This window comes from Typopeltis vanoorti, chromosome 16, assembly GCF_054136105.1.
Source record: "Typopeltis vanoorti isolate ZY-2024b chromosome 16, IOZ_Tvanoo_1.0, whole genome shotgun sequence".
Taxonomy (NCBI): domain Eukaryota; kingdom Metazoa; phylum Arthropoda; class Arachnida; order Uropygi; family Thelyphonidae; genus Typopeltis; species Typopeltis vanoorti.
The window spans coordinates 81681433-81709428 of NC_143564.1; the positions used below are offsets into that span (position 1 = coordinate 81681433).

At 35.2% G+C, this 27996-nt stretch overlaps 1 protein-coding gene across 2 annotated transcripts in view; it reads left to right on the top strand.

Annotated features, from left to right (window-relative positions):
* The window catches only part of Crag (DENN domain-containing protein Crag), a 718705-nt gene extending 691184 nt beyond the window's left edge, over positions 1 to 27521 (top strand). For both annotated transcript variants that reach the window (XM_090406570.1, XM_090406571.1), the window contains exons 32-33: positions 9909 to 10090; positions 25554 to 27521. In XM_090406570.1, the coding sequence (XP_090262696.1) occupies positions 9909 to 10090; positions 25554 to 25699 (328 nt within the window). In that variant the 3' untranslated portion in view covers positions 25700 to 27521. The remainder of the gene's footprint in view (positions 1 to 9908; positions 10091 to 25553) is intronic.
* Positions 27522 to 27996: the final 475 nt, after the last annotated feature.

The window sequence follows — 27996 nt, forward strand, 5'->3', positions numbered from 1 at the left end:
AATTACACTCCTCCTGAGAATGAATACTTTTTTATCATTTTGTTTATCAAGGGTCCTCAACAAACGCCACCCATATTCAGAAACCATATAAACATCAACAGAAAACTAAAATAAGAAATAGAACACATCAGAAACTTCAACAAATACATCACTTTTCTTCATTCAACAGGAGAATGTCCACGTGAAAAAATGTCACCTGTCTTCATCCTGAGTTTTGAAGGTTGTCAAGATCTCCAAAATCTGTAAAACTCCATTCAGGAGATATTCTTATTGATGGATCAACAGTGACATAATCTGAAAAATTGCTTCTCATAGAAAGGCTTATATGTTGGCTATTGATAACTATTATTTTTGAGGAAATTACAATGTGTGCTGAATATTAATTATAGGAGATATTCTTATTGATGGAGTAACAGTGACATAATCTGAAAATTGCTTCTCATAAAAAGGCTTATACGTCGGCTATTGATAACTATTATATTTGAGGAAATTACAATGTGTGCTGAATATTAATTATAATAACTTTAATCAATACTTCAGTGAAGTCAAATTGCCATCATCAGGGAACATAGATATGTGCTTCCAGTGTCAACACTTGGTAAATGAGGCTGAAGAAAGGCAACAAAAGTTGGGCCTAGTGGTCTTAGCCATTGGGCTGAAAATCTGAGGATGAACACTTCCCAAATTTGGGGCAGTTTTATGCACCCAAATTTGTTAAGGTTTGGATAGTTTCTTAGGTATGAGGCAGATTTCAGGAACAGCTTTTTGTATTTGTATTTGCTAAGGTAGAGTCCCCTTCCTCCAGCATGTTTTGTAGTGGATGTCCAAAAGCATGGTGCAAGTCCAGTGTGGTCATAATGATGGAACAGGATGCAATCCATGTGTTCCAAAATTCTGATGTTGGCTGTCCTGCCTGTTTGGCCATAGTGGGATAGCTTGCAACTGCAAGGAACTTGGTAATGGCTGTCATGTTTACTGAATGTGGTTGGTCTTTGGTGGAGCATATAAGCGATGCTATCTCTTTACTCTTTGGGATTTTTGTTAATTTTTCAGATGTGCCATGTATATATGCAGTAGTGATAGATTTTGTGTAATCTCTGTTCTGGGTATGTGTGTGGGGGAGGGTATAGTGTTTTTAATATTTTTTGAATTTTTTGCAGTGGTGATAGATTTTGTGTAATCTCTGTTCTGGGTATGTGTGTGGGGGAGGGTATAGTGTTTTTAATATTTTTTGAATTGTAGCCATTTTCTTAGCCAGTGGCTAAGAAAGTGTTGAGAATTTGGTCTAGTTCAGTAGCTAGGACACTGTTATCAGAATTGATTAATTTTGCTCTGTTATATAGGGTTTTTATAATCCCATATTGTTGGGTGGGGAGGGTGACTGTTGGCAAATGTATCTACCAGCAGATACAGGAGAAGCCAGGGATCCATCAGGCTGGCATGTATTCAGAGTGTCTAGGAAAGGAAGCCTAGTTGTTGTTTCCTTTTCTAAGGTGAACCAGATCCTGGATGTTTATTGTTTAGATGTGTTAAGAAAATGTTGAGAGTATTCAGGCCAAATGGCGAACACATCATCCACTTAGCATAGCCAGATAGTGGGTTTATGTGGGCACAGAATTTAAGGCTTTCTCTTTGAAAAATGGAAGTAGATGGCCAGGGGTGGAGAAAGCGGAGAACCCATGACTGTCCCCTCAGTTTATGGAATTTCCCTTGTCAAACAAAATAGCCAGAGTCCATGAACTGAAACGGGGCTGAGATATCCAGGAAGGATCCAAAATCTCCAATAAACTATCATCTAGTTTATTGGAGATTTGGTATGCTGTCTGTGCAAAATCTTGTGCAGGCAGCGTCAGAGAAAACTTAACTCTACTGTTTTATGATTTTTTGGAGAAAAAAAAATGAACATTTTTTCAGAATACAATCTTACATCTGCAAATATCATTCTGCAACTTCATCTAGACTAGATGGAAGCCTCTGTTAGAGATGCTTTCCTAAAATTAGTTTTCTTTGATATGGAAAAAATATGTGACACAATGTTTGGAATATTGAAAGACCCACTTTGAATCTTCCCCTCCCTCTCTCCATCAGGAATTTTTTATTCAACCAAATCTTTCCAAGTCCAAATGGGAACTGCTCTATCCCAACAGTATACTCATGAGGAGGGAGTTCTTGAAGGTTCTGTTTTGTCACTCTTTTTGCAATAATAGTTAGCTTGATAACTGTACAGTTTCCTCAAACTGTAAGTAATACCCTCTCTGCAGATGATTTTACCATCTTCTCTCATTCATGTAATATGAGGGTCATGGAAAGACAGCTGCAAGAAGCCATTGAACATCTTTCAAATAGGGACTTGCAAATGGGTTCAGATTTTCACAGCAGAAGTTGTGTGCATTTTTTCTGCACAGAAGTGGTCTTTATCCTGACTTAGACTTGGACAAAACTTTAATTCAAGTGGCACTAGAAGCAAATTTTTGGGACTCGTATTTGACAACAAACAGTTTCCTCTCTCACATATGTTAAGAGATAAGTGCTGTAAAGCAATGAACATCCTTTGCACCCTGTCTTCCACCTCCTGGGGTGCTGACAGATGTCCTTTGCTCTCTCTGTATTGTGCACTTATAAGTGTTGTGTACTTATTGTGCACTTGATTATGGTTCCCAAGTCTATGCCTCTGTGGTGCGCATACCCTGCGATTGCTAGACCTTATTCACCACCAAGCCATAAAAATAGCAACTGGAATACTTTATCAATCCCTAGCCTCTACATCGAGGCAAATGAACCGCCTTTGTCACTTTGATGTCAACAGCTTTCTCTATTATATGCTACGAAAATAAAATCTCTACCAGGCCATCCCACGTGGCCAATTATTTCGCCACAATGGGAGAATCTGTACTACACCTATCAGACTTCTATATGACCCTTTGGTTTGCAAATAAAAGCTCTTGATATTGGAGTAGATAACATAGCACAGATTCCACCAATACACTTCCACCATGGGATTCATGCATACAGCCATACACTTTCTGCAAATCAACCAAATTTTCCACCCCTCCTTTTGTCTACTGGCAGCTGTTTACACTTATGGTTCAAAATCAGAGGCTCTAACGGGATCTTCTACTGTCTTCCCAGACAGTACAGCATCTGCTCAGATTCCACTAGAACGTACCAACCTTGACTGCTGATTTATGACTCTTGCATTAAAGTATGCAGCAATCCCTCGATTAGTGCACCTAATGCGTTCTTTAAAACAGCCACATTAATCGAAAATGCACTAATCGAATATGATAACCTATGGGAAAAAATCGTTCCTCAAATTTCTTTTGTGACCCTTAATTTTTTTTATAAAAGAATTAAGGTATGTCTCAGGGCCTAGTTAAAGGAAAACCATGAAGCTGAAAGACAATAAAACATATTCAGAATATAAATTTTATTATTCTGCTTCTTAACAAAGAATTGATCTAAAGTAGTTTGGCGGGCATTTTGTTTCTTTTTTTCATACAACCGACGGTATGGCCCTATTTCCTCTTCTACTCTTCTGCAAATTTTACTGCTTCTCTCTTCATCAGGGTCAGCCTCTAAGCATTGCTGCTTAAAAACTTCGATTGTATGAAAAATATTTTCAAATTGTTTCTGTGAAATCTCTTTTGGCTGACTATCAGTGGTTAAATTTTCTTCATATTTAGCAGGTCGAAATCATTCAATTCTTCAGAATGAGATTTAATGAACTCTTGGACGTTATTATTGAAGAGGAGAAAGAAATGAAGGACGTACGAATTAGTCGCCAACACGCAAAATCACATGCTTTATAGATAAAATTTCCCAACTGTTATACATGCAAAATAGTTACCACTTTAAAAACTTTACAATGATCATAAAAGAGAAGTTAATTTTCCAACGTGTAATAATAAACAACTCATCCCAGAAGAAGGATTGATTACCCTATTATTGGAATGGATTCTCCTTTTTGTGACATGCGCAGAGGTGTCGAAGGGTCTTGAGTCTGTGGGCATACTATAGCATCATCATCATCATACGTATCAAGGATTTAGGCCTAGTATGGCCTGTTCCGGCCTTAGAAGTCATCGTTGAATCGTTTAAGAGGACGTCCTGGTTTTCTTTTTCCTAATGGCTTGTACTTTAAGGCTTGTTTTGGTAATCTTTCTGTTTTCATATCAATCTTTCTGTTCTGCATACTATAGCAGACGACAGAAATTTTGGCGGTAAAAATTTGGAACAAATGTACATGGAAGTAGTGTAGTATGCCATTAAAAATTACTTTATAAAATGTTTTAAATCGGTAACTAAATTATTTCATTCTGCTGAGTGATTTTTTAAAATAGTTAGCCATAAAAATGTATATATAGAAAATTTATAAAATCTGTGACATTTATTTTTAAGATGTATATAGGCACACTAATCGAATTTGGGTATTGAAAAAAAATGGCGCACTAATCGGGGCGCACTGACCGAGGTCTTACTGTATAAGATTGCATTGCCACCAAAGGAGCATAAGCTGTACAGATTCACAGCATTGCCTAAGATGATAAGAAGGCTAGAGCTACAGAACATCCAATCCAAATTCAATGTGTCCTCTCTGTCATAGAAGCTGTACTTGGATGTATGCTTCTGTTGGATTCCAAGCTACATTGGAATTAAGAGAAATGAAGTTGCTGATACTGCAACTAGGTTAGCTCATTTCTCAAGCTTCCAACATTTTTTTGTACCCTACACTGATTACAGGCAGATCATAATACAAAAATTTTTATCCAGCGCAGTCATCATGGAATAGAGAGACCAGTAATAAGCTCTATCAAATCAAGTGTGAAATTAAATTGTGCCAGTGTCCAGTCTGTGCATTGTCCATAAAGAGGAAGTTGTTCTTACTCAGTTCTGCATAGGTCATGATCATTTCACACACCTCTTCCTACTGAAGAGTAGTGGCATGCCTTTGTGAGTTCTGAGGTACCAGACTAACCATTGGTCATATTTTAATTGTCTATCCTCATTTTGTCAATGAACACGGTCACTATTTTAATCATATTCATAATCTATGTAAGCTCTATACACAGATTGTTTTTAAATCTTTAAGAAAATATTTTTCACCATATATAGACTGTTTCTATTATTTTTATTTATCCAATGTTTTTGTACATGGGCTTTTAATACCTGGTTATTTTTATTCGTGTTTTACAAATCTTTTTTATACTCATGCATTCTTATCTGAACCCATTTATGCTTTGGTTTATTTATCAAGTTATGTATACCTGGCATACTGCTTTAATCTATATTAACACAGTATGGTCCTTGTACCATAAAACTCTAAACATAAATAAGCAAGCATACTGTTGATATTCAATGTATTTCTCATATTTTAGGTATTTGCTGTTTTAAGGATACTTGTGACATAAGACTGAATGATAAATGCACGTAAACAGAAGAAAGATATTTAATTAACCAAATAATTAATATAGGTTCGAACGTTTGTTCAAGGAAAGCGTGGAGGCCTTACTCCATCATCTCAACCTGAATCGTAATGACTGTATATCTATATCAAAAATCTGGGAAAGTCTAATCACGATTACTCATTATTTTTATTTTTATTTTTTTTCAATCATGTCTCTACTTCAAAATGTTCCATTTTTTACTTAATACTTAGTGATATAACATCACGCGCCGTGTTCTATTTTTAACGATCTATTGTTAGTATTCTAGCTTGTATTTTTTAAAACTGTTCTTGTAATACCACTGAAGATGGTCTACTATTTCCAGACCGAAATATTTGTTTAATTAAATATCTTTCTTGTGTTTACATGCATTTATCATTCATATTTTAGGTAGTTTATTCTTTATTGAACCCAAGAAAGAGGAAAGCTCACAGCCTAAGAGTTAAAAGCTCTAAGTATCTTGGTTGTGTGCTGTGAATCCCTGAAAGTATAAGAGCCACAGGATTAACTTTTTTTTCTTCTTTTTCTTGAGTGGTTTGGAAATAGAGTAGCTCCATATTTATTTATAACATTGTTAATGCAATTATCACTGAAAGCATTCAGGGATAATTCCATTAGTATTCTGTCAAATCTTCTTCTGCAGCTTGTCCCACTTAAGTAGAGTCGCTGTTTGTAGTGAGTCTCCTCCAAATCCTCCTGTCTTGAACTGTAAACCACATCCAAGTTCTTCATCCTCAAGTCCTCCTCCTCCATCTCTTCTTTGGCCACCCGTGCTTCCTCCTTCCCTACACATTCATCTGCATGACTTTCTTCCCACATAAATGACCAAACCATCTCAACCTTGCCTCCTGTATCTTTGCTCCTAAGTTCATAACTTTCAACCTTTCCCTTACATAGTCATTTCTCAGACGATCCTTTCTAGTCACATTGCACATCACCTGAGCATTCTCATCTCTGCTACCTCCATCCTGCTGATGTTATTTTTCCTCAAGGCCACAGTTTCCATAGCATATGTCATAGTTGGTCTCACTACTGTCCTATAGATTTTGCCTTTTAGATTGATCGGCACCCTCTTATCGCATAGCACTCCAGCCATCTCTCTCCATCCTCTTCCACTGTTGAACCTAAGTATCTAAAGTCCCTAACCTTCCTGATGACATTCCTGATAACATAACTGATGGTGGCCAGCTTCAGATCTGTCTCCTGGCCACCATCCACTTTGCAACACATATACTCTGTCTTACTTCTGCTCAGTCTGATATCTCTCTCTTCCAGTACTTTCCTCCATTTTTCCAGTTTAGCTGCCACTCGTTCTCTTGATTCTGCACACAGCATGATGTCATCCGCATACAACATAGTCCAAGGTACATCTTCTCTCACATCCTGTGTCACAATATTAATCAGGAAAGGACTTAATGCTTACCCTTGATGAAAGCCAACTGTCACTTTAAAAATTTCTCTCTCTCTCCCAGGCAGGTCTGAACTCTTGTCTTCACATTTCTGTACACCTCCTGCACCAACTTGACATATTTCTCAGGTACCTTCTTCTCCCTCAGACACCTCCAGACTTCTTGCCTTGGCATTCTATCGTACGCTTTCTCCAGATCAATAAATACAGATGTAGCTCCCGTTGCTTCTTTCGAAACTTTTCCATCATCTGCCATAACACAATGATAACATCTGTCATAATGATAGTTATTATTTGGTCCTTTTTCTCTGAAATTAATACATAATATTGGATTTATTGGATCATGGTTCTGATAAACATTTATACATAATCGTCGGCTAGTTTCGCCAGCTGTGTCTGTTCGGCTTTATCAAGACGAGAAAGGTTATACTAAATAGCATTTAATATTAGTATAACCTTTCTCGTCTTGATAAAGCCGGACAGACACAGCTGGCGAAACTAGCCGACGATTATGTATAAATGTTTATCAGAACCATGATCCAATAAATCCAATATTATGTATAAATTTCAGATAGCATCTGTCATCGATTGACCAGTCATGAAGCCAAATTGCTCCTTTGCAATCTCCACCTCCTTCCTCAGTCTTCCATCAAGAACCCTTTCTAGGATTTTCGTTGTGTGGGACATCAACTCTATTCCTCTGTAATTCTTACAGTCTTGTGCATCCCCTTTATCCTTGTAGATAGGTACAAGAGTACTTTCCCTCCATTCCCCTGGTATATTTTCCTGTTGACAAACTTTTATTAACAGGTCCCACAGCAGGTCAATTCCCTCTTCCCCCAGCGCCTTCCATGCCTCCACTGGGATCCTATTAAGGCCCACTGATTTTCCATTCTTCATCCTCTTTATGGCCTCCTTCACTTCCACTCTACTAATGTTCTGCACCATCCCCTCATAAGGCCATCTTCTCTGTGAGTCCTTGCATTTTCTTCATTCAAAAGCCCTTCAAAATATATTTTCCATCTGTTTCTTATATCCGCATCCCTCCTTAATACCCTTCCTCCAGAGTCTTTGATCTGCCTCGCATGTAAGATGTCCTTTGATGCCTTATTTCTACATTTTGCAATCGATAAATTTTTCTCTGTCCTTCCCTTTGTTTTTAATCGAACATAAAGATCTTGGTATCCATGGCCTTCGCCTACACAACAACTCTCTTGAATTCTCGCTTTTTGTCTCTGTACTCCTCTCTGTCCTCTTTCACTCTTGACTCGTCCCACTTCTGCTTTGCCTTCCTCATAGCCATCACTGTTTGTTGTACATTATTATTCCACTACCACCCTTACTTCTGCTCTCTAGTCTTTCCAGATGTTTCACCAAGCACTTCAATATGGTATTCTGTCAAATGCCTTTGCAAAATCCAGCAGCAGCATCGTGTAGCCTTTCCCTTTATTCAGCTCATTTGTCACACTATTATAAAAAAGTTGGCCAGTTACTTAGACATGACTGGCCCTTCACAAAGCCATGCTGCCCCTCATAGAGTATCATATTCTTATCCACCCATTTCTGACTTTTTTTTTTTGACCAACTTTTCCAGTACTTTCCACCACTCCTGAGATACTAATTAGTCCATAATTTTCTACCACTGACTTAGATAATCCTTTATGCAAAGGAATTATTTTGCTCTCCTTCCACTCTCTTGGGACTCTGCCAGAACTGAGACTTAAACAGCCTAGTCCAAAGGCATAGCCAGTTCCCCTGCACATTCTCATATAATGCAAGCCGATATCCCATCCAGTTCCACAGATGTATTTGCATTCAGATTCTGCAATATGCAAAGTACTTACAATTCTTCAACCTCTATTCTCACATCAGTCTGTGTCATCTCTGTCATAAAAAAATTTTCACCTAGATGATATATCTATGCAGAATGATCACTCAGTAGCTCAACAATTTTGTTAGCCTGTTACCCTTCTGCCATCAGCACTCATTAAAGTTATCCTTCGATAGTCATTCTATCTCCTACTTGTCACATAATGAAAAAAAATTCTTTGGGATTTCCTTTTGCCCGTTCACCTAATTTCTTCTCATAATCTGATTTTGCCTTCCTTACCATGCTGGTAACCCCTTTTTTTGCCTGATGATTATATTGTTCATGAGTAAGTTGGTCACCTTTTCCCTTTATATACCATCCACAGCATTTTTTTTTTTCCAGCTCATGTTTAATGACAGTAGTCATTCATCTAACTCCTACCTGATTTAACTCCTGACCTTGGGTATACGGTGTTATAATGCTTCCTCCAGATACCTCTTGACTATCTACCATGCACTGTAAATATCCTTCCCATGCAGATTTTATGCCATGGTACTTCATATGGGCGACACCCCAGCTGGCATGAAATTTTGTATTTTAGTTTAAGCCAATAAGAATACAAATTGGTCGGCCAAATCCCAAAATTGCCAGCCCATCCTCATTCGTTCAGTATCCAGGTAGATACCCAACAGGGTGCACCACGAGAAGATGAGGATTGGACATTAGGTCAGAAGCTCTGTTCGTTTCTCCGCATTCCTGTTAAGGCTATGTGGAGGTCTCTCAGTTATACTGCTCTGACCCTTAAGCAGGTGTAAACCTGTAATACAATATTACCATGTACTAATGTATTACATGTTTACAGCTCAGTTAGATAATTAAGAAATCCTTCTTAGAAAATATGATTTTTTTTATAAGCCCACTCCTTTCAGTAAACAGTGGTCTCTTCATACTAGATAGCGAAATTCATTTACTGCTTTAAAGACATTCACATCATCCTTGCTTGCAGTTGGTTGGATAGTGAAAGCACTCTACACAGCCAATCAGACCAGCAAGAAGCAATGTAAAAAATTTTTCCAAGCCTTCAACATATGTCTATATAAGTGAACAAATTGTTGCACCTTACAGTGAATATCTAAACCATTTGCTTCTCTTGAATAAAAATGATTTTATTTCATGTGCAAATTGTGAAATTTATTTGCACGGCAAGATCACATTAATTCTTTGTTTTATTTTTTAAATCTCACAGTCTGATGCGACAAATCTTATCAAGAATTAGATGCAATGATCTTCTTTCGCCAATTAACATGATGATTAATGAACGAAGGAAACGACACTCATCCAAAGGAATTAAAGAACGCTATCATAGTATATATAGAGAAATACTTTTCCTGTCTTTGATTGCCTTGGGAAGAGATAACATTGACATATGTAAGTATTTATTTACATTTTATATATATGACAGAATGATCATTAACTCAGTTAACATACATAGTTTTATAAAAATATATATATATATATATATATATATGGCATAATAGATTTACTTCGTTGAGAGACATATTTTTTAAAAAGATTAAATGACTGAAAGCTGAGAGATAAAAAGTAAAAAATACTGTTTTAATTCAACACAACTAGGTTCATCTTCAAGAAGACTTTTTCGAGTGCACAATAAGAACAACCAACAAAAAATTGTGAAAGAATAAAAAGTCCAGACATCAAAGCATTAGCGTAAAAAGTCCAAACATTAAAGCATTAGCTTATGAACATTTGAAGCTGTTCTCTGTATCTCCTCATTGTTGGGCATGCGTATGCATTAAAAATCTCGTGAACACCAAAGTTGGATGGCAGCGCAATGGCAGTCTGAGAGATTATAACTGAGGTTGTTAAGATGCTTTGGATTAATGATGATTTCTTTAGATTCCACAATTCTTCTTTCTAGTTCATCATAGCAACAAAAGATATTGTCAGATTTGTCCCATAAAACTGAATGAACGAATAACCATTTTGTTGAAAAGTACAATAGTAAGAAGAACCTGATGCTCTTTGTTAATATTTTCTACACACAAGAGTGAGCAAGCACGTTTGCCTAGCATAGAGATAATACCAAGTTTTTGCGTAGAGGTGCGTAGTGATGGGACTGTGCATAGAGATATTTGTAAGTAACAACTCCTTTGGAATGGATTTCGGTGTTTTTGTTTCGAAGCTTATATTTCGAATATTCAAAGCTCTAAAACAAAAACAAGAAAAATCATTGACATCTAAGTTCAAACTCTGTCCTGAGAAGATTGTTATTAACAAATCCAGTTACAACCTTTCCAGTGCTGAAAAGAATATTATTAGTAAGGGCTTTAATTTCATGTTGTCACCGAAATCCATCCCAAACAAGCTGTTACTTACTAAAATTGAAAAGGCAAACATGCTTGCTCACTCCTGTGTGAAGAAGAAGATATTAACAAAGAGCTTGTTTTTTTCTTACTACTTTTCAACGAAATGGTTATTCAAAGCAAACAATTAAAAAGTTACTTTTTAATCCACCTCCTCGTCATACTGAAGATACAAATAGTGAAAAAGGCAACATTTCCCAACCATATATCAACTCTGTTTCACCAAAACTGGCCAAAGTTCTTAAGAAATGCAACATCTGGACTTATTTCCCTCCTCTTCGGAAACTCTGTTCCTTGCTATGTAGGCCCAAACAAAGACATGACAACCTTAAATATCCTGGCGTTTACTGAATTTAGTACAACTGCAATAAACCTTATTTTGGCCAGATGGAGAAATCCATCGAATTACATCTTGAAGAACATAAAAGAGTTGTCACACATGGCAGAACAAGAGCTAGTGCTCTGTCGAACCATGTTCTGAATTCTGCTAACACTAATGAGGAAAACTTCGTTCATCCAGTTTTATGGGACAAATCTGAAAATATCTTTCTATGCTATGATGAACTAGAAAGAAGAATTGTGGAATCTTAAGAAATCATCCTTAATCAAATGCATCTTAACAACAACCTCAGTTATAATCTCTCAGGCTGCCATCCAACTTTGGTGTTCACGAGATTTTGAACACATGCGCACGCCCAACAATGAGGAGATACAGAGAACAGCTTCAAATGTTCATGTGCTAATGCTTCAATGTTTAGACTTTTTATGCTAACACTTTCATGTTTAGACATTTTGTTCTTTCACAATTTTTTGTTGATTGTTCTCTCTTATTGTGTACCTGAAGAAGTCTTCTTGAAGACGAACCTAGTCGTACTGAATTAAAACAATATTTTTTACTTTTTATCTCTCGGCTTTCAGTCATTTAATTTTTTTTTTAAATATCTATACATACATACATATATATATATATATATATATGTATATATATATATAGATAGATAGATAGATATAGATATAATGTCATTATCACTGAATGTAGTGTATGCTTAATCCTTACTTATATAAATTGTATCAAATGCCACAGTTATAACATTTACATTAGATAACAGTGGTTCTATCTGCATATATATGTTAAATTAGCAGTGTCAATATCAATAACTTTTAAGTTGTTCAAATTATAAATATTTGAATCAATCTTCTCAGGTATTCTAAGCATTACAAAGGTAGAAATTCAGTGAAATCTTACCTCTTGTTTATAATGTCATTGCATTTCATTAAACAAAAATAATGTCTTATGGAATGTTTTTTGTGCAGCTTATGTTGACAGAATCGTGATTAAGTTTCTGTTCATAATTTATTAAATCAAAAACAACTGGGTGTTGATTTAAACTTAGTCACTTTGAAAATATACATATTTCAAAATTTTAGGAATTGGATGTGCTAAATGGCATAGCTCTGTAGCTCAGTCAGTATTGGTGATTTCCTTTGGTTAGAAAGATAAAAGACCTGAGTTCAAATCCCAAACAGCATGTGAAAAACCTTTGTAGGTTTCTTCTAAAGGTGAGTTGGCTAGTCTCATATCAAGGTAGCAGAATTTCTTTTCCTTCTAGAAACTCAGCTTTTCATCTGACCGAAAAGACAAAACCAGTTAATACACACATGCGCTAAGAAGAACAGCAAAGTTGTGAACAAGAAGGCCTGTCCTGCTAAGGAGGTCATTGAAAATGAATTAACCTCTAAAACTGCAAAGTTAAAGCAGATTTTTAGAAAGACAGTGTGAGAATTGCAGAAAATCTAGTAGTGTTTGAATGTACATAGGGAAAAAAAGAAAATTAGGCAGTGGAATAGGAAACAAAGCACAGAATCAAGTAAGTTAGTAAGTAACAAAAATCAGGTAAGTAACATTGATTGTAAAACAAAGGATATTATTTGGTATGATGACTATCATAAAACATGCTGTTGATGAGTGGGTTATAACTTCAAGTTTTCTTGGTGCAAAAATTAAAAATATAGCACATCCAGTTCCTAAACAAAAAAGGAAAGTAAACGAGATTGTAATTGTAGTAGATACTAACGACTTAACTAGCAATAAGCTCAGTATGATCGAGGATATGAAAGGGTTGTTGGCAGAAGTAAGAGTGATAGAGTGAAAATCGTAAGTATATTACCTCAATATGATAAAAATTGTGAGTCTCCATAGCTCAGTGGGTATAGACAAAGCCCTTTGGTCGGAAAGACCTGGGCTCGATTCCCATCCATGATGCGAGGAACCTTTATCTGGTCTCTTTCGACTAAAGGTGAGTTAGCCAGTCTCATATGGAGGTAGATGTTTTTTTTCTCCCAAAAACTCTGGTTTTTCGTTCCCAGGCAAAACGGCCAGTAGAACACATGCAATTTGCAGACAAGAATACTTGGAGGCATAGGGGTAATTACCTTATTCTCGTATTACAGTTAAGAAATCCAAGGATACTTGGAAGGCTGTGGGTACTTAAGTGCCTGTTAGAGCCACTGATGGATGGATGATAAAAATTAATTAAGGAGGGCTATGATGGTGAACGATTTGGTGCGTAGGCTCTAGAAGAAATGGATGCAGGTTTTTGGATGTGTGAAGTGAGTTCAAGGGAAAGGTTCGATTTGTATAAGAGGAATGACTTACACTTGTATGTATTTAGTATCAGGAGTCTTGAAAAACTAATAATTGATATGAGACCTAACACAGAGAGTCAGGAAAACTAAATTATAATGACAGGAATGGTGAGAACCTGTTTGTAAGAGTGACAATGTTATGTAACTGTGTTAATGATGAGAATGGGCATTATCATGGAAATCATTGTGAAAAGAGAACGATTTTGATTTTGTGCTCATCCGATTCAGACCCATCAGACATGTTCAAAGATCTCTTCATATATAAAGCACCAGGAGAACTGATATCTGGAGTTGGTCTAACTGTGTCACACAGACTACAGACAAGAGTATACAAAAGAACATACAGGTAGCTTATTATGTCTGTACACAAATTCTAGGAGCATCAAGAAAAAAAGGTGGTCAAATATTTTGGGACCTAAGATTGTAGGCATTATGCAGATCTGGCTATCAGAATCAGACATGTTAACTGGTATCGAGTGTAAAGTGTATAATATTTTTAGGAAGAATAAACTATCCTGTTTATTCTACCTATAGGATAAGATAGGAGAGGAGGAGGTGTGTTGCTAATAATATTGGATGACTTTAATTCAGTTAGTGTAGAGAGTTATGATTGTAATACTAGTAACTGTTTTCCATGTGGCAGTGAGTTTGAAGCCAAATTATGTGAGGTGGAATCTGACAAGATCAAATACATAGTTCTGTATTGTTACAGACCTGATGGATCGGTTCTAGTGATGAAGAAATGCATCACCAAATAAAGATGACGTATACCAAAAGAGTAATCATGATGTGGGACTTTAATTATCCAAACATTTTACTGCTAACCAGATTGGTTAGCAGTAAAATCACATGAGAAGGATAAAACTGAATTTATTGAGCTGTTGCAAGACAACTTTCTCAAGCAGCATGTAACTATTCTGCTTCTGGTTGATGACAGTGACCATGTGGTACTCACTTTGGAAGTGGCTAAGTTTATGAATGTTCCATTCCAAAAAAATGTAAATTTTTTTGGAATGGAACCATATTTCCTGCTTTGTAGTTCAGCATTACATGCTGAACTACAAAGCAGGAAATTATGACTAATTAAGTAGTATATTCGGTTCAGTGCAATGGTATCAGTTGCTGGATGGGAAGAATAGTGATAGTGCATGAGAAGCATTTAAAAAATACTTACCCTATTTTCATCTTATAATACCCACTTTTTTTGTGCATAAATTTATCTGAAAATTAGTACACATCCTATAAGCCAAATGAGTGTTATAAACCAGTGCATCTTATGGTGTGTGTTTTATATATATATATATATATATATATATATATATATATATATTAGGGTTACCAAGTAATTTTATAAATGTGGTTATTTTACTCCTAAGAGATATATGTGTGTGTGTGTGTGTGTGTGTGTGTGTGCAGTTACAGTGCATCATTGCTTGTCGATAATGCGGGATCAGGTTGAATAGTTGTACAGTCGTTAACGATCATGCATTTAAACTAGTAATCAATACATTATTATATTTACATTTTTTTTATAACCCATGGATTTCATGTAGCACAGACATAGTGATACAATTGCATTTAAGTGTAGTGGCATTGAGTATGCAAAAAAGAATGGCAATAGGGCAGCAGAGCAGTACTTTGGGCCTCCCTCTAGAAAACAAGACAATTTTGAACTTTCACAGATAGCTAATATGGATGAAGTACCTCTGACTTTTGATGTGCCTTTGAACAAGACTGTTGACTCCAAAGATTAAAAAAAGTATTGCTAAAACTTCTGGTCACGAAAAAACCCACTATACTGTTGTTTTGTCTTGCTGTGTGGATGGAAAAAATTTGCCACCTTTTTTGATTGTTAAAGAAAAGCAATGCCCAAAGAGAAACTTCCCAAAGGCATTTACATTCATATTCATACAAAAGGATGGATGGATGAGGAAGGGATGAAGTTATGGATAAAGAAGGTATGGTTAGAACGTCCTGGCAGAAAATACATGTATTAAAATTTAAAATTAAAAAAAAAAAATATTAACATGAAAAATGCGATGCATCCAATACAACGGTGTGTCTTATTAGGCAAAAAATATGGTAAATGACAGTATCAGAATTTGTCCCGAGAGTTCAAAGAAAAAATAGGGCAGGAGTGAAATGGATGTATAATCTTATCAAGCGAGAGATTCATAAGAAAAGGATGGTGTGGAAGGAATATCATGTGAATAAGGATGATATCTATTATGAAAATTATAAGCCGCAAGGCCAAAGAGTCACAGCTGTTATATGTAAAGCTAAGTCTGAGTATGAAAAGAAATTGGCTCCACAAGCTGATGACAACCCCAAAGAATTTCGGGGATATCAGCACAGATACTAAAAGAGTGTTCAGCTGAATAGGCTATATAATTTGAACCTCAGAACAGGGAAGATTCCAAGGGGAAGTAGAAAATGATAATCCATTGCACAAGGGTGGTGAAAGACCTGTGCAGCAATCCCTTGATTAATGTGCCTAATGCCTTCTTAAAAAAAGGTGCATTAATCAAAAATGCACTAATCGAATATAATAACCTATGGGGAAAAGTATAATTCATTCCTCAAATTTCTTTTTTTACCCTTAATTTTTTTTTATAAAAGAATTAGAGTATATCTCAAGGCCTAGTTAAAGGAAAACCATGATGCTGAAAGACAATAAAACATATTCATAATATAAATTTATTATTCTACTTCTTAACAAATAGTTGAGCTAACATAGTTTGGTGGCATTTTGTTTCTTTTTTTCATGCAACTGACAGTATGGCCTTATTGCCTCTTCTACTACTTCTCTCTTCATCAGGGTCAGCCTCTAAGCATTGCTGCTGAAAAATTTCGATTCTACAAAAATATTTTGCAATTGTTTCTGTGGAATCTCTTTGGGTTTGTCAGTGATTAAATTTTTCATAATCTTCAGCATCTTCCTGCTGTGCATCTAAATTTAGCAGGTCAGAATCCAATCTCAAAATCAGAATGAGATTTAATTAACTTAGATTAATTTGAAAAGCCTCTGAAATCATTTGCACAATGTGGAGGAATGTGTTTTCAAATGGCTCGCTATTGCTAGCAGTAATTTCATTCGACTTTGTGACTTTATAACCAGACTGAGATTTCTCTAATTGAGCCAGAAAAGTCTTGGAAGGCATTCTCTTCCAAAAATGGCTGGTTTCATTGACAAATTTTTTCATTTGTCGATGAAAAAATTATTGTGACCAACAAATTAAATATTTGTTAATCAAAGTAGCACCCTTCTTCCACGATTTTCTTCAGAATCTCTGGATAATTTGCGGTCACTTCCTTATCTGCACTTGCAGTTCGCCTGTGATTAGAACATTATGTAGGCTATTTCTCTTTATGAAACGCTCAAACCACCTAACACTAGCGTGGAATTCTTCTTCTTTTCCACCATTGCCCTTTTTTCAAGGTTGCAAAGAGACTTAATGCTTTTGATTTAATAAGGTCAGTGCTCATTGGGATCCATTTTTGGTTACAATCTTCGATCCGTGCAGAAAGAAATCTCTTTCTAATTCAATCATTATAATTTCGAGTGGTCTGCATGCATGATGAACTTGAAGCAGCCTTACCTTTCTCTTTGTATTCAACACCTTTGTTTAAAATTGCTTGTATAGTTGATTCATCCATTTTTGTGTTCTTGTCCTATCTTTGCTCTGGACTCGCCTTGTTCATTTTTCTTTATTATTTCAAGTTTTTCTTCCACTGAAGATTACTTTTCAAATCTTTTTCGCACTCCCACTTTTTTGCTCACCAATTCTTTTACTGATGATTAAAGGTTGGGAAAATACTTTAAACTAAAAAAATTAGAAAACAATTGCAAAGGAGGCACAAGATATGATCATCAAAATGCTATGTAATTAGCAGACGGCTTAAATTTTGATGGTAAATTTGGAACATAGTATACATGGAAATAGTGTAGTACTGTATGCCATTAAAAAATAACTTGGTAAAATGTTTTAAATCGGTAACTAAATTATTTCATCCTGGTGAGTGATTTTTTTAAAATATAAGCAATAAAAACTGTATAGATAAAAAATTTTTAAAATCTGTAACATATATTTTTAAGATGTATATAGGCGCACTAATCAAATTTGGGTATAGGAAAAAAAAAATGATGCACTATTCGGAGGCACATTAATCGTGGGATTGCTGTATATCTAACTATTGACCAATCAGTATCTCAGGAAGGTGGTGAAGATTTTGAAAAGTTGATTAGATCTTGCATACAGAAATGGGTTGACAGAGAATCTCTACTCTGTAACAAACATGATGGTTTTACTAAGGAAAGGTCATGTTTTAGCACTTGCTCACATTCTATAATAATGTCACCATTGAGCTAAACAAGGGGAATGGATAACCATGATACTTTTGGATTTTGCTCAACCTTTTGAAAGAATACGGCATGGAAGTCTGTTGAATAAATTCGAGAATATGGGATTGGAATATAAAATATCAGCATGGGTAAGAGAATGACTGACTGACAGATATCAAAAAAATGGTATATGAGAAATGTGAGTCTGCAAGATATTAAGGAACTAGTGGTGTACTACAAGGATCAGTCATTGGTCAACTGTTATTCAGTCCGTACATTGGGAAGGATTTGAAAGGCGACATACGAGGATAGTCTTAAAAGTTCTTGGCCTAACGATGAAAAAACGAATTTATAATTTCAAATTTATTTTTATTTTTCAACATAATCTCTCTTAAGAACTAATACATTTATTCCAGCGATGCTGCAATGCCATTATCCCATCCCTGTAGTGGTCCTCACTAAGATCTGTAAAATATCCCTCTACAGCTGCAATCACCTTTTGATTCGAAGAAAAATTCTGACCAGTGAGGAAGAGTTTTGGGAAGGGATGGAAGTCATAGGGAGCCAAATCTGGGGAATAGAGTAGATGTTCCAACAATTCATAATGCAGATCCCTTAATTTTCCATTGCCAAAACACTTTTGTGGGCAGGTGCATTGTCCTGATGAAAGATGATTTTTTTCTTCTACAAACTGGGTCTTTTCTTACGAATTTTTTCGTTTAGTCTGGTTAAAAGATTGGAATAATATTCCCTGGTTATTGTTTTACCCTTTTCAAGATAAGTAATAAACAAAATGCCTTTAGCATCCCAAAACACCGATGTCATGACCTCTCCTGCTGATAAAACCACTTTGTCTTCTTTGGCACTGAACAACCAGCTTCTGCCCACTGTTTTGACTGCTGTTTGGATTCTGGTGTGTAATGGTGAATCCAAATCATATCCATAGTAATAAATTGACTCACAAAATCAGTTGTATTCTTGTTAAAACATTCCAAGCACTGTTCAGAGATTTTCATGCCTGTGCGTTTTTGATCTGCTGTGAGCAAGCGTGGCACCCATCTTTTGCAAAACTTATTCATTTGCAATTCTTCATGCAAAATATATCCTACATGTTCTTTTGAAATGCCTATATTCTCAGCAATTTCATGCACTTTGACTCGCCGGTCATCCAATACCATATCGTGCACTTGATCAATGATTTCTGGTGTTGTTACACTTTTTCGACTTCCTTTATGTGGATCATCTTCAAGGCTGGTTCGGCCACATTTAAACACACCACCAGTAATGGTAGACTCCAAAAAAAGAAGGGTTCATACACTTTCTTCTTGCTTATGACACAAAAAATGTTAGCCTTTAGAGTGCCGCAAATGTGTTCTATGATGCTGTGTGGATTTTGCTTCCCCAAATTCTGCAGTTGTGAGTGTTTACTTACATGAAAAGTGCACTCGTCACTGAAAATGATCATGTCCAAAAGATGTCCTAATTTTGTTCTATCCTACTGATCATTTCTGTACATAAATCCTAGTCTATCATCTTTCTTCAAATGTTGTACGAGGGTAAATTTGTATGGCCTTAAATGCAGATGCTGTCATAAAACATGCCACACAGTCACATGTGGAATTCCAATTTGACGAGACACCCATCTGGTTGACTTTCCAGGGCTTCTCTGGAAACTTTCCCAAACTTCTTCTACAACAGCATCGGCAGCATGTAACCTTCCTGTTGACCTTGGATGATGTACAGAACAGTCCCTTTCCACAAAATTCTTGTACCACATGTAGATTGTGCACTACTAGGAGATTCTTTGCAATATTGCAAGCAGAAATTCCTCTGAACTTGTGTCGCAGACTCATCATCATCATCATCATCAAATTCCTGCCATGTACCCTCAAGGGGTGTACAGGATATGACAGTACTACATGAAAAAATTACATCATTACTAACTTCCTATCTACAATTTTCCTCCAAATCAGTCTGTTACTTGTCAAGACTCCAACATTATCAGATCTTATATTTCTATCGTCTAAGGCACTTTGTACCGTATCAATCCACCTATATCTTGGTCTTCCTCTGGGTCGTTTTCCTGCCAACCTGGCAGAGAACACTTGTTTTGCTAATCTTTCCTCTCCCATTCTATTTAAGTGACCATACCATCTGAGATTAGCTCTGCTAACGCATTCCTGGATGCTGACAATGTCAGACTTCGTTTTCTCAAACTAAAACACACAACATGCTCACTCTGCACCATTGAAAGTTGACATTTTATCTACACACACACATGCTTTTATAGAATAGTAGACTGTGGATTGAATTAATTGACTCATCATGACAGTAACACAGTTTGTATGAAGCTATATTTACTCAGTAGGATAAGCTGTTAATCTTAACATGTTGAGAAGATGAAGATTTACTCCAGAAAAATATTGCATAAATCAGGAACTAATTTTCATAAAAAATGAAGGAAGCTGAGAGGTTGCATACTTGGATTAACCTGTTACAGAGAGATATAGATTTTTATTTGTGTAAAATATTTTACTTAGTTTGTCATTTAAGGATTTTTATTGCATTTTATAATTTTTAAGATAAAAACTGAGACAGTAAAATAACTTTCATACTTCTAGAAGTTTTATTGTAGTCTCCTTTAACAAACTTATATGGTTTTATTTCTCATCTTCATCTAAAGAAAACTGAAGTGAAATCTCATTGGTCTGAAGAAGAGATTATTTGTCTTCACTGATACAGTGATGTAGAGGGAAAGTAGGGATTCTTATTTCTTTTGCATTGAAGAATTTTATTACTAAAAGTTAATTTATAATAAATTAGTTGCATTAAGAACTACATAAGTTGGAGAAGCAACAAGAAGGACCCTTACTAGGAATTTCTGGTCTGTGAAATATTCTGCAGTCTTACATACAGAGTTGCTAAACATTTTGCTAAATTACCAGCCTCTTTCACTGATAATTCTTATTCATTTGTAAAAAATTCTGTTCACCTAAAAAAGGGTATCTCAAAAGTCATATTTTAAAAAGTTCAGACATACTTATTAGTTTCAATATTACTTCACTCATCAGTAATGTACAATTAACCAAGATCCTTGATTTGTTAAAGTCATGTTTGAATTATTCAAGTTTATGGTACTTGCTGGTTTTTTCACATGGAAAGGAAAAATATACGAACAGCTAGCTGAGACAGCCATTGGGTCCCTGCCTCTCTTCCCCTTTGGCCAATTTCTATATAGAACACTTATAAACCAAACACTCAATATAGCCACTCTCGAAATAGTGGTTTGGCTGTGATATGCTGATGTTGTGTTTGGCCACATGGTTCATACACTTTGGATACATCTTTAGTGTATTTAAATAGCCAGTACCTTAAAATCCCCTTCACAAAGGAAAAGGAATCTAATAACTGTCTACACTTTCCCTGACACATGCCTTCCAAATGGTTCATTATCTTTTTCTATTTATAGAAAACTTACATATAATGGAAAATATGCACAAACAATCGCACTATCATTGAGCTCAACAATATGATATTCTAAAAACATTAACTCACAGAAACAGATCTATCTGTTCTGATGCTAATTCTCTTACCATACTTGTCTACCTTTGCCACACTTTTTTAGCCAATGGCTATAATCCTTATCCCCCAAAAAATAGAAAAAATACTAAATGTTCCCTCCCCCATCCCTTCTCTCACCTAATCCACTAGTCCACAACAAAATTACTACTATCCTATACATTCAGAACACATCTGAAAAGATATCCAGAGTGCTTAATAAATATCAGTTCCTCACCATATTTAAACCATATATTAAGTTGGCAACCCTTCACCTAAGAACAAACTCTCTTCTTTATTGCATCCAAGAATATATAATGTAACCTGTTTTACTACGGACAAACAGGAAGATCTGTTGACATCTGCCTTGGAAAACATAAAAAAAAAATTCACAGGTCGGTACTAAAGAGACCATGCCACCATGGCTTGGATACCCCTTCAGACATGATCAGATGGAGACAAAAGAGCTACACAAAAATTATAAATCAGAAAGACTGTTTTTGAAATCATGAGCAACTTTAAAACACCCCCCCCCTCAACAAGGATGACTATATCAATTTGCCAAAAAATTGAGAGACAAGCATTTTAAGGTCAAATTAATACTTTTTAATTCTATCTTTATCCAACAGTAGATAGTACCAATTAGGACTTGAGCTTTTTTTGCTATCCATTAGAATAAACTGTTCCCACTATTAAATAATTGTTGCTGTTTGCATACTGTGGCAAATTATTTTGATGCTGGGTATAACATCAGCAAATAAGTAAATATATATTCTTTTCTTATTATTCTTGTGTTGTGGATTAAATTTTTTTGGAACTTAATACATTTTTATTTTAGTTTCAGTTGTAAATTGTTGACAGGCAGGACAGCGTGAATGAATGTTATCTGCTTTGTCCCTGTCGGATATGTATTTTGAATTTAGTAGTTATGTGAAGTGTTATACGTGTTCATTAGACTCCATCAGTTCCTCTTGCAGAATTCTTATTCAGTTTGTGCAACAGCATTAGTACTTCCTCCTCATACACATGAGTTTCTTCATATGGTAAAGAGGTAGTGGTGAGTTCAGTGTTGCATATACTAGGTTGATAGCTTTTATCAAAATGGCTACTCATTAGTTGAATAATCTCTTCTGCATCAGTCACCCACATACTCTCTACATTCAGTAGAGTTATTCTTTGAAATTCATTCTTTCTTTTACTTGCAGCATAACAATAGAATTCTGTTGGATTATCTTTAACTTGCAGAGCCAGTTTGTTTGTTTTTTCATACTGAAACTTAGCTTTCTATACAATGCTTGTGACTCTTCTGGCCTGCTGCTTATAATTATCATAACTGACATTGTCCTTATGCACAGAGCATTCCTTCTGCATCATCTTTTTCTTATGAATCTCTTGTTTAATTAGATTACACATCCATTTCACTCCTACTCTATTTATTCTTTGAACTCTAGTTACAGGTTCTGATGTCACATCATTTAAGTATTTTTGAAACATTTCCATTCACTGTCAATATCCTTCCCATCCAACAATGGATACCATGTGAAAAACCAGCATACTCTTTAGGTGATCATAATTCACTGCTTTGTAGTTCTTGCATGTAATCTTTTTTGAATGAAACATTCATAAATTTAGCCACTTCCCAAGTGATCACTGTCACCAACCTGAGACAAAATAATTGCATCTTTTACTAAAACCCCCTCTGATACTATAATTCTATCTAACACTCTTTGACCACAAGTTCTAGCTGTCACATGCTACTTGAGGAAGTTGTCTCACAATAGCTCAATAAATGCAGTTTCATTCTCTGCATGTGATTTGACAGTGCAGAGACTGCATGATGTGAAATCGCATCAGAAGGTTAAGCAGTTTAAAGTGATGCATTTTATCGTCACTACCAACCAATCAACCAGTTCTGTAACAATGCCTCACTATATATTTATTCTTGTTAGACTCCACCTCACATCAGATAGCTTCAAACTCTGCCACATGCAAAACTGTTACTAGTATTGCATTTATAGGTCTCAGCCCTAACTGGATTCAAGTCATCTGCTCAGTCTATACCAACTGAGCCTCCATAGCTCAGTTGGTATAGACAGAGCTCTTTGGTTCAAAAAATTTGGGTTCAATTCCTGTCCATGACGTGATGAAAACCTTTATCTGGTTTCTTTCGACTAAAGGTGAGTTAGTCAGTCTCATTCGGAAGTAGAGGATTTTTCCTTCCCTCCAAACAGGCAAATCAGCCCCATGAACAAATCCAGATTTACAGTCATAAGATAGATATACTTAATCCCTCCTTAGTAATACTCAACCTGCCCCATAAAGGGATGGAGAGAAAGAGGGGGGGGACTCCATATGGATAAATAAAATCTGATATCATTAGCAGCACATCCCTCCTCTCCCATCATTTCTAAAAATACTATACCCTTTGCACTCGATAGTAATTAGCATGTCTTTTTCTGATAGCCAGGTCTCACTAATGCCTACAGTATGAGGTCCCAGTATATTAACAAAGGCAACAAATGCTATTCCTTTGTTTCTGATATTTCTTGCATTCGTGTACAGACATAATTCACCTGCATGCTTTTTTGTCTGTGGCCTGCTTGACGCATTTCAACAACTTGCAGATCTCTTCTTATCTGGTTCCTTACTTATGCAGTAAGTAAGGAACTCTATAAGAACTTATCTGCCTAACATTGTTGCTCTTACACACAGAATTTCATGATTCCTCCCAGCATAACTCAGTTTCCCTGACTCTCTGTATTAGTTCTCATATCAGTTAATTTTTCAAGACTCCTGATGCCATGCTCATTGAACTACAGGCTATCCCTCTTGTACAAATCCATTCTTCCATCAAACTCACTCCACACATCGAAAAACTGACATCCATTCCTTCTACACATCCTGCACATTGAATCCTTTGCTGTCGTATCCCTTCTTCTTAATTCATTTTTATCATATCGAGGTAATATAATTATGATTTTCACTTTCTCACTCTTCTCTCTCACCTCTTCCAACAACTTTTTCATGTCCCCCTCTCATACTGAATTTATTACTAGTTAAGTCATTGGTACCTACAAGAATTATGACCTCTTTTCTTTTCTGTTTTTCAATTGCACTATATTTTTAATTTTTGCTCTTGGATCAGCTAACGCCTTTTATTCCCTTATAGGGAGTAGGCGAGGCTTTATACTCTATTTAGCTTTTGGAGACCGAGTGGACAATTCAATCTCCACCGGTAGCCAATCAGAGATAACTGGCCCATGTCTATCACTAATTATAGCAGCCGCTGATGAAGAGACTGGCAAACAAGTGCTGCTATCTCTTGGTACCTAATCCTAAGATGATATGTCACTGCCTGAAATAATGTGGGTACTACGGCCGATTTTCTTGAGTTTATGGGATGAAAAACCAGAGTTTCCAGGAGGAAAAACCCACTTGCCCGTGCCTTGGATTTATGCTTGAAATCAGCATATGATCTACAGAACACTCCTTTTTTTAAAAAAATATTTCTGGCAATTTGCCTATAAGAAACTGCCAGAAATTTGAGAAACTATTATTCTTGCTGCAACCAACACTAAAATGAGCCATCCTAAACTGAACCTAGAGCTGATGTGATCAGGACATTATGACCCTTATTATTTTGTGGTTTTAGTTAGTTTTGTATTGTGTAATTGGAAGTAGAATCTTGATAATAAGTATTTTCTTCAAAAGTTTTATGATAAGCGATTAAAACTTAAATATTGCATACTAATAGATAATATTAGAAACATTAATTGAATAAAAATTAGGTATCCTTAAGGAAATCAAAGCACATGGATTATGACTCCCTTTAGGAATGAATCATACTTTAAAAAATCCCGTATGATATATACATATGCATGCATATATATATATATATATATATCTGTTTATATAATATTAGTTTAACACAGTTTACCATTTTCTTCCCATTTCATTTTAGATGCTTTTGATCAACAATATCGAGAAACGTTCAAAGGACTCTCTAACAAACAACTGTCATGGATGGTTAAATGTGATAAACCTCCCTCTCGTGGAGCTAATTTTTGCCATCGTTATTTCAAAGAGTTGCAGCTAAGGCCTGTTTGAATCATCATGTATGATGTGTTAATGTGTTTACTTCAGAAAAGTTCGAGCAGCTTCTAATTTCGAGTTGAAATGGAATTGTTACATCATGATATATCACGTAATGAAGGCTATAGGAAGTTCATTGTGCACAACCATAAGATTTCTTTTTGCTGTCATTTTCAGTTTTGCAACTCTTTCCCTTTTCTTATAAATGTAGGCATCAGGAGGGCTGTGCTATCATATCCTGCCAATTTTCATATTATTCAGTTTTCACTCAGAATAGAAGAAATGTAATTAAAATATTACATCAGATTATGTGATTTTCAAAATAATAATATTATTCATTTATACTGAAAATGTTAGCAACTTATCTTGTATTTGGGATAAATTGAAATTTCAAGTCTATCATGATATGGTAAATGTTGAAGTGTTATGAACATTTGTTAGTCTTGTACACGTTTACACCAAAGAGAATTTAGATTTAGATTTTGCTGTAAATTGTTATTACCCATGCTCACTGTTATGCCGTTTCACTCAATAAAGAAAGGACATTCATTTAATAATTTCCTGCCTATTGTATAAAACTTACCCTATTCTACTGTAATCAGTACCAAAGTATTGCCCATTTGGAACAGCAGCAGTAGTCTCATATTACAAGAAGTTCCTTAAATTTATGCTAAGCGGGGAATGTTGAACATGCTTTGTACAGAGATTTTGTGTGTGTGTGTGTGTGTGTGTGTGTGTGTGTGTGTGTGTGTGTGTGTGGAGATGAGGAGGAGGAGGGGGGGGTTGTATAGATATTGGATGGTTATTAGCTCCAAATATATTTCTTTATGTATATTTTTTATGTTCTGCTGTATGAAATGTGTTTAGAGATATGGAAACTCAGGCTTAACATATATTATGCATTTATAATTTGCTTTATTATCTAATAATTTGCTAAAATGTTTCATGTTTAATCAGTGAAATATTAAAAAATTTCCTCAGCATTTGCAGTTGTTACCAATATTACTTTGTCTAGATTCTAGTATTACTAATATTTTGGCAAATGGCATTCAGTGTGTTATAAATTAACATTGTGTAATCTAATTGTTAACCCAAATTTTTAATAGTTAACTTTTTTTTTTGAAGGAGTCAAGTTTATTATATATCATGAGATTCTGCTTGCTGTGCTTATATGTAAATAAACTGTATATGTACATGAAATTAGTTAAGGGTTTCATAGAGGCATGAAAAATGCATTATGTATTTTGAAACCAGTTGCATATATAGCCCTTTAATTATGAAAATTGTAATATATTTAAATATGTAACAAATTATGAAATGTTTGCTTAGATTTTAGATAAAGTGCATAGCCCTTGTTTTCATTTAGAGTTGTGCACTGTTGTATAGTAAGACATTTTTTAAATAGGAGAAAATTAATTTGGGATGGGGAGGGAGAGATCTTCATGTATGTACAGCAGTGTAAATTCAGTAGTTCTGTTAATAAGGTGAGCAGCCTCCAGCGAAATAGTAGTTCTATATTAATAAAAATATATTAAAAATAACTCCGGATAAAGGAATGAGATGTTTGTATATTTGTTGAGTGAAAATGATTTCGCAAACTGTAAATAATAAAAAAAAAAAAACATGCACATAAAATGTGAATTCCTTATTCTCTTATTGTATTAAATACTAACAATAAATTAATCTTACTGTACATAACGTTAAAATAATATTACCAGTACCATTTCATTAGTTTATTTCATGTCATTTTCCTTGTAAAATTGTATCCTTTTGAATGATGTCTGTGATATGGAATATTAAGTTGCTCATTGTGTTTTTTAACATGGACAGAATTTCATCAAAGACATGAGTTTTAGTTAATAAATAGTTAATATTGGAATTAAACTGAAATTCATTAAAAGTAAACCTATAACAGCTTCCATCACCAACACAGAGATTTACAGTATAAGTAACATCCCAAATCCAGAATGCTTGGTACTAGTTTCTGGTTTTGGAGTAATATATATATATATATATATATATATATATATATATATATATATAATAAGCTAAAAATTAAGAGATATATTAAATGCAGATAAATTAATACATTTTCCACTTTAGCAGAATTCTAGGAATCTGTTATTGATAAAAAAAAACAAAAAAAAAACTAATAATGAAACTTGATTTGTGTGGTCTGTCATAGTACATTGTGTACCTCCAAGAGAGTACCTAATATGAAATGAAAATAGTGAAAAAAAACAGGCATAAAAGCTTATGAATTTCCTGTTATAGAATCCTTAAGTGTTCCTAACACCTGAGTGTGCAGTTGG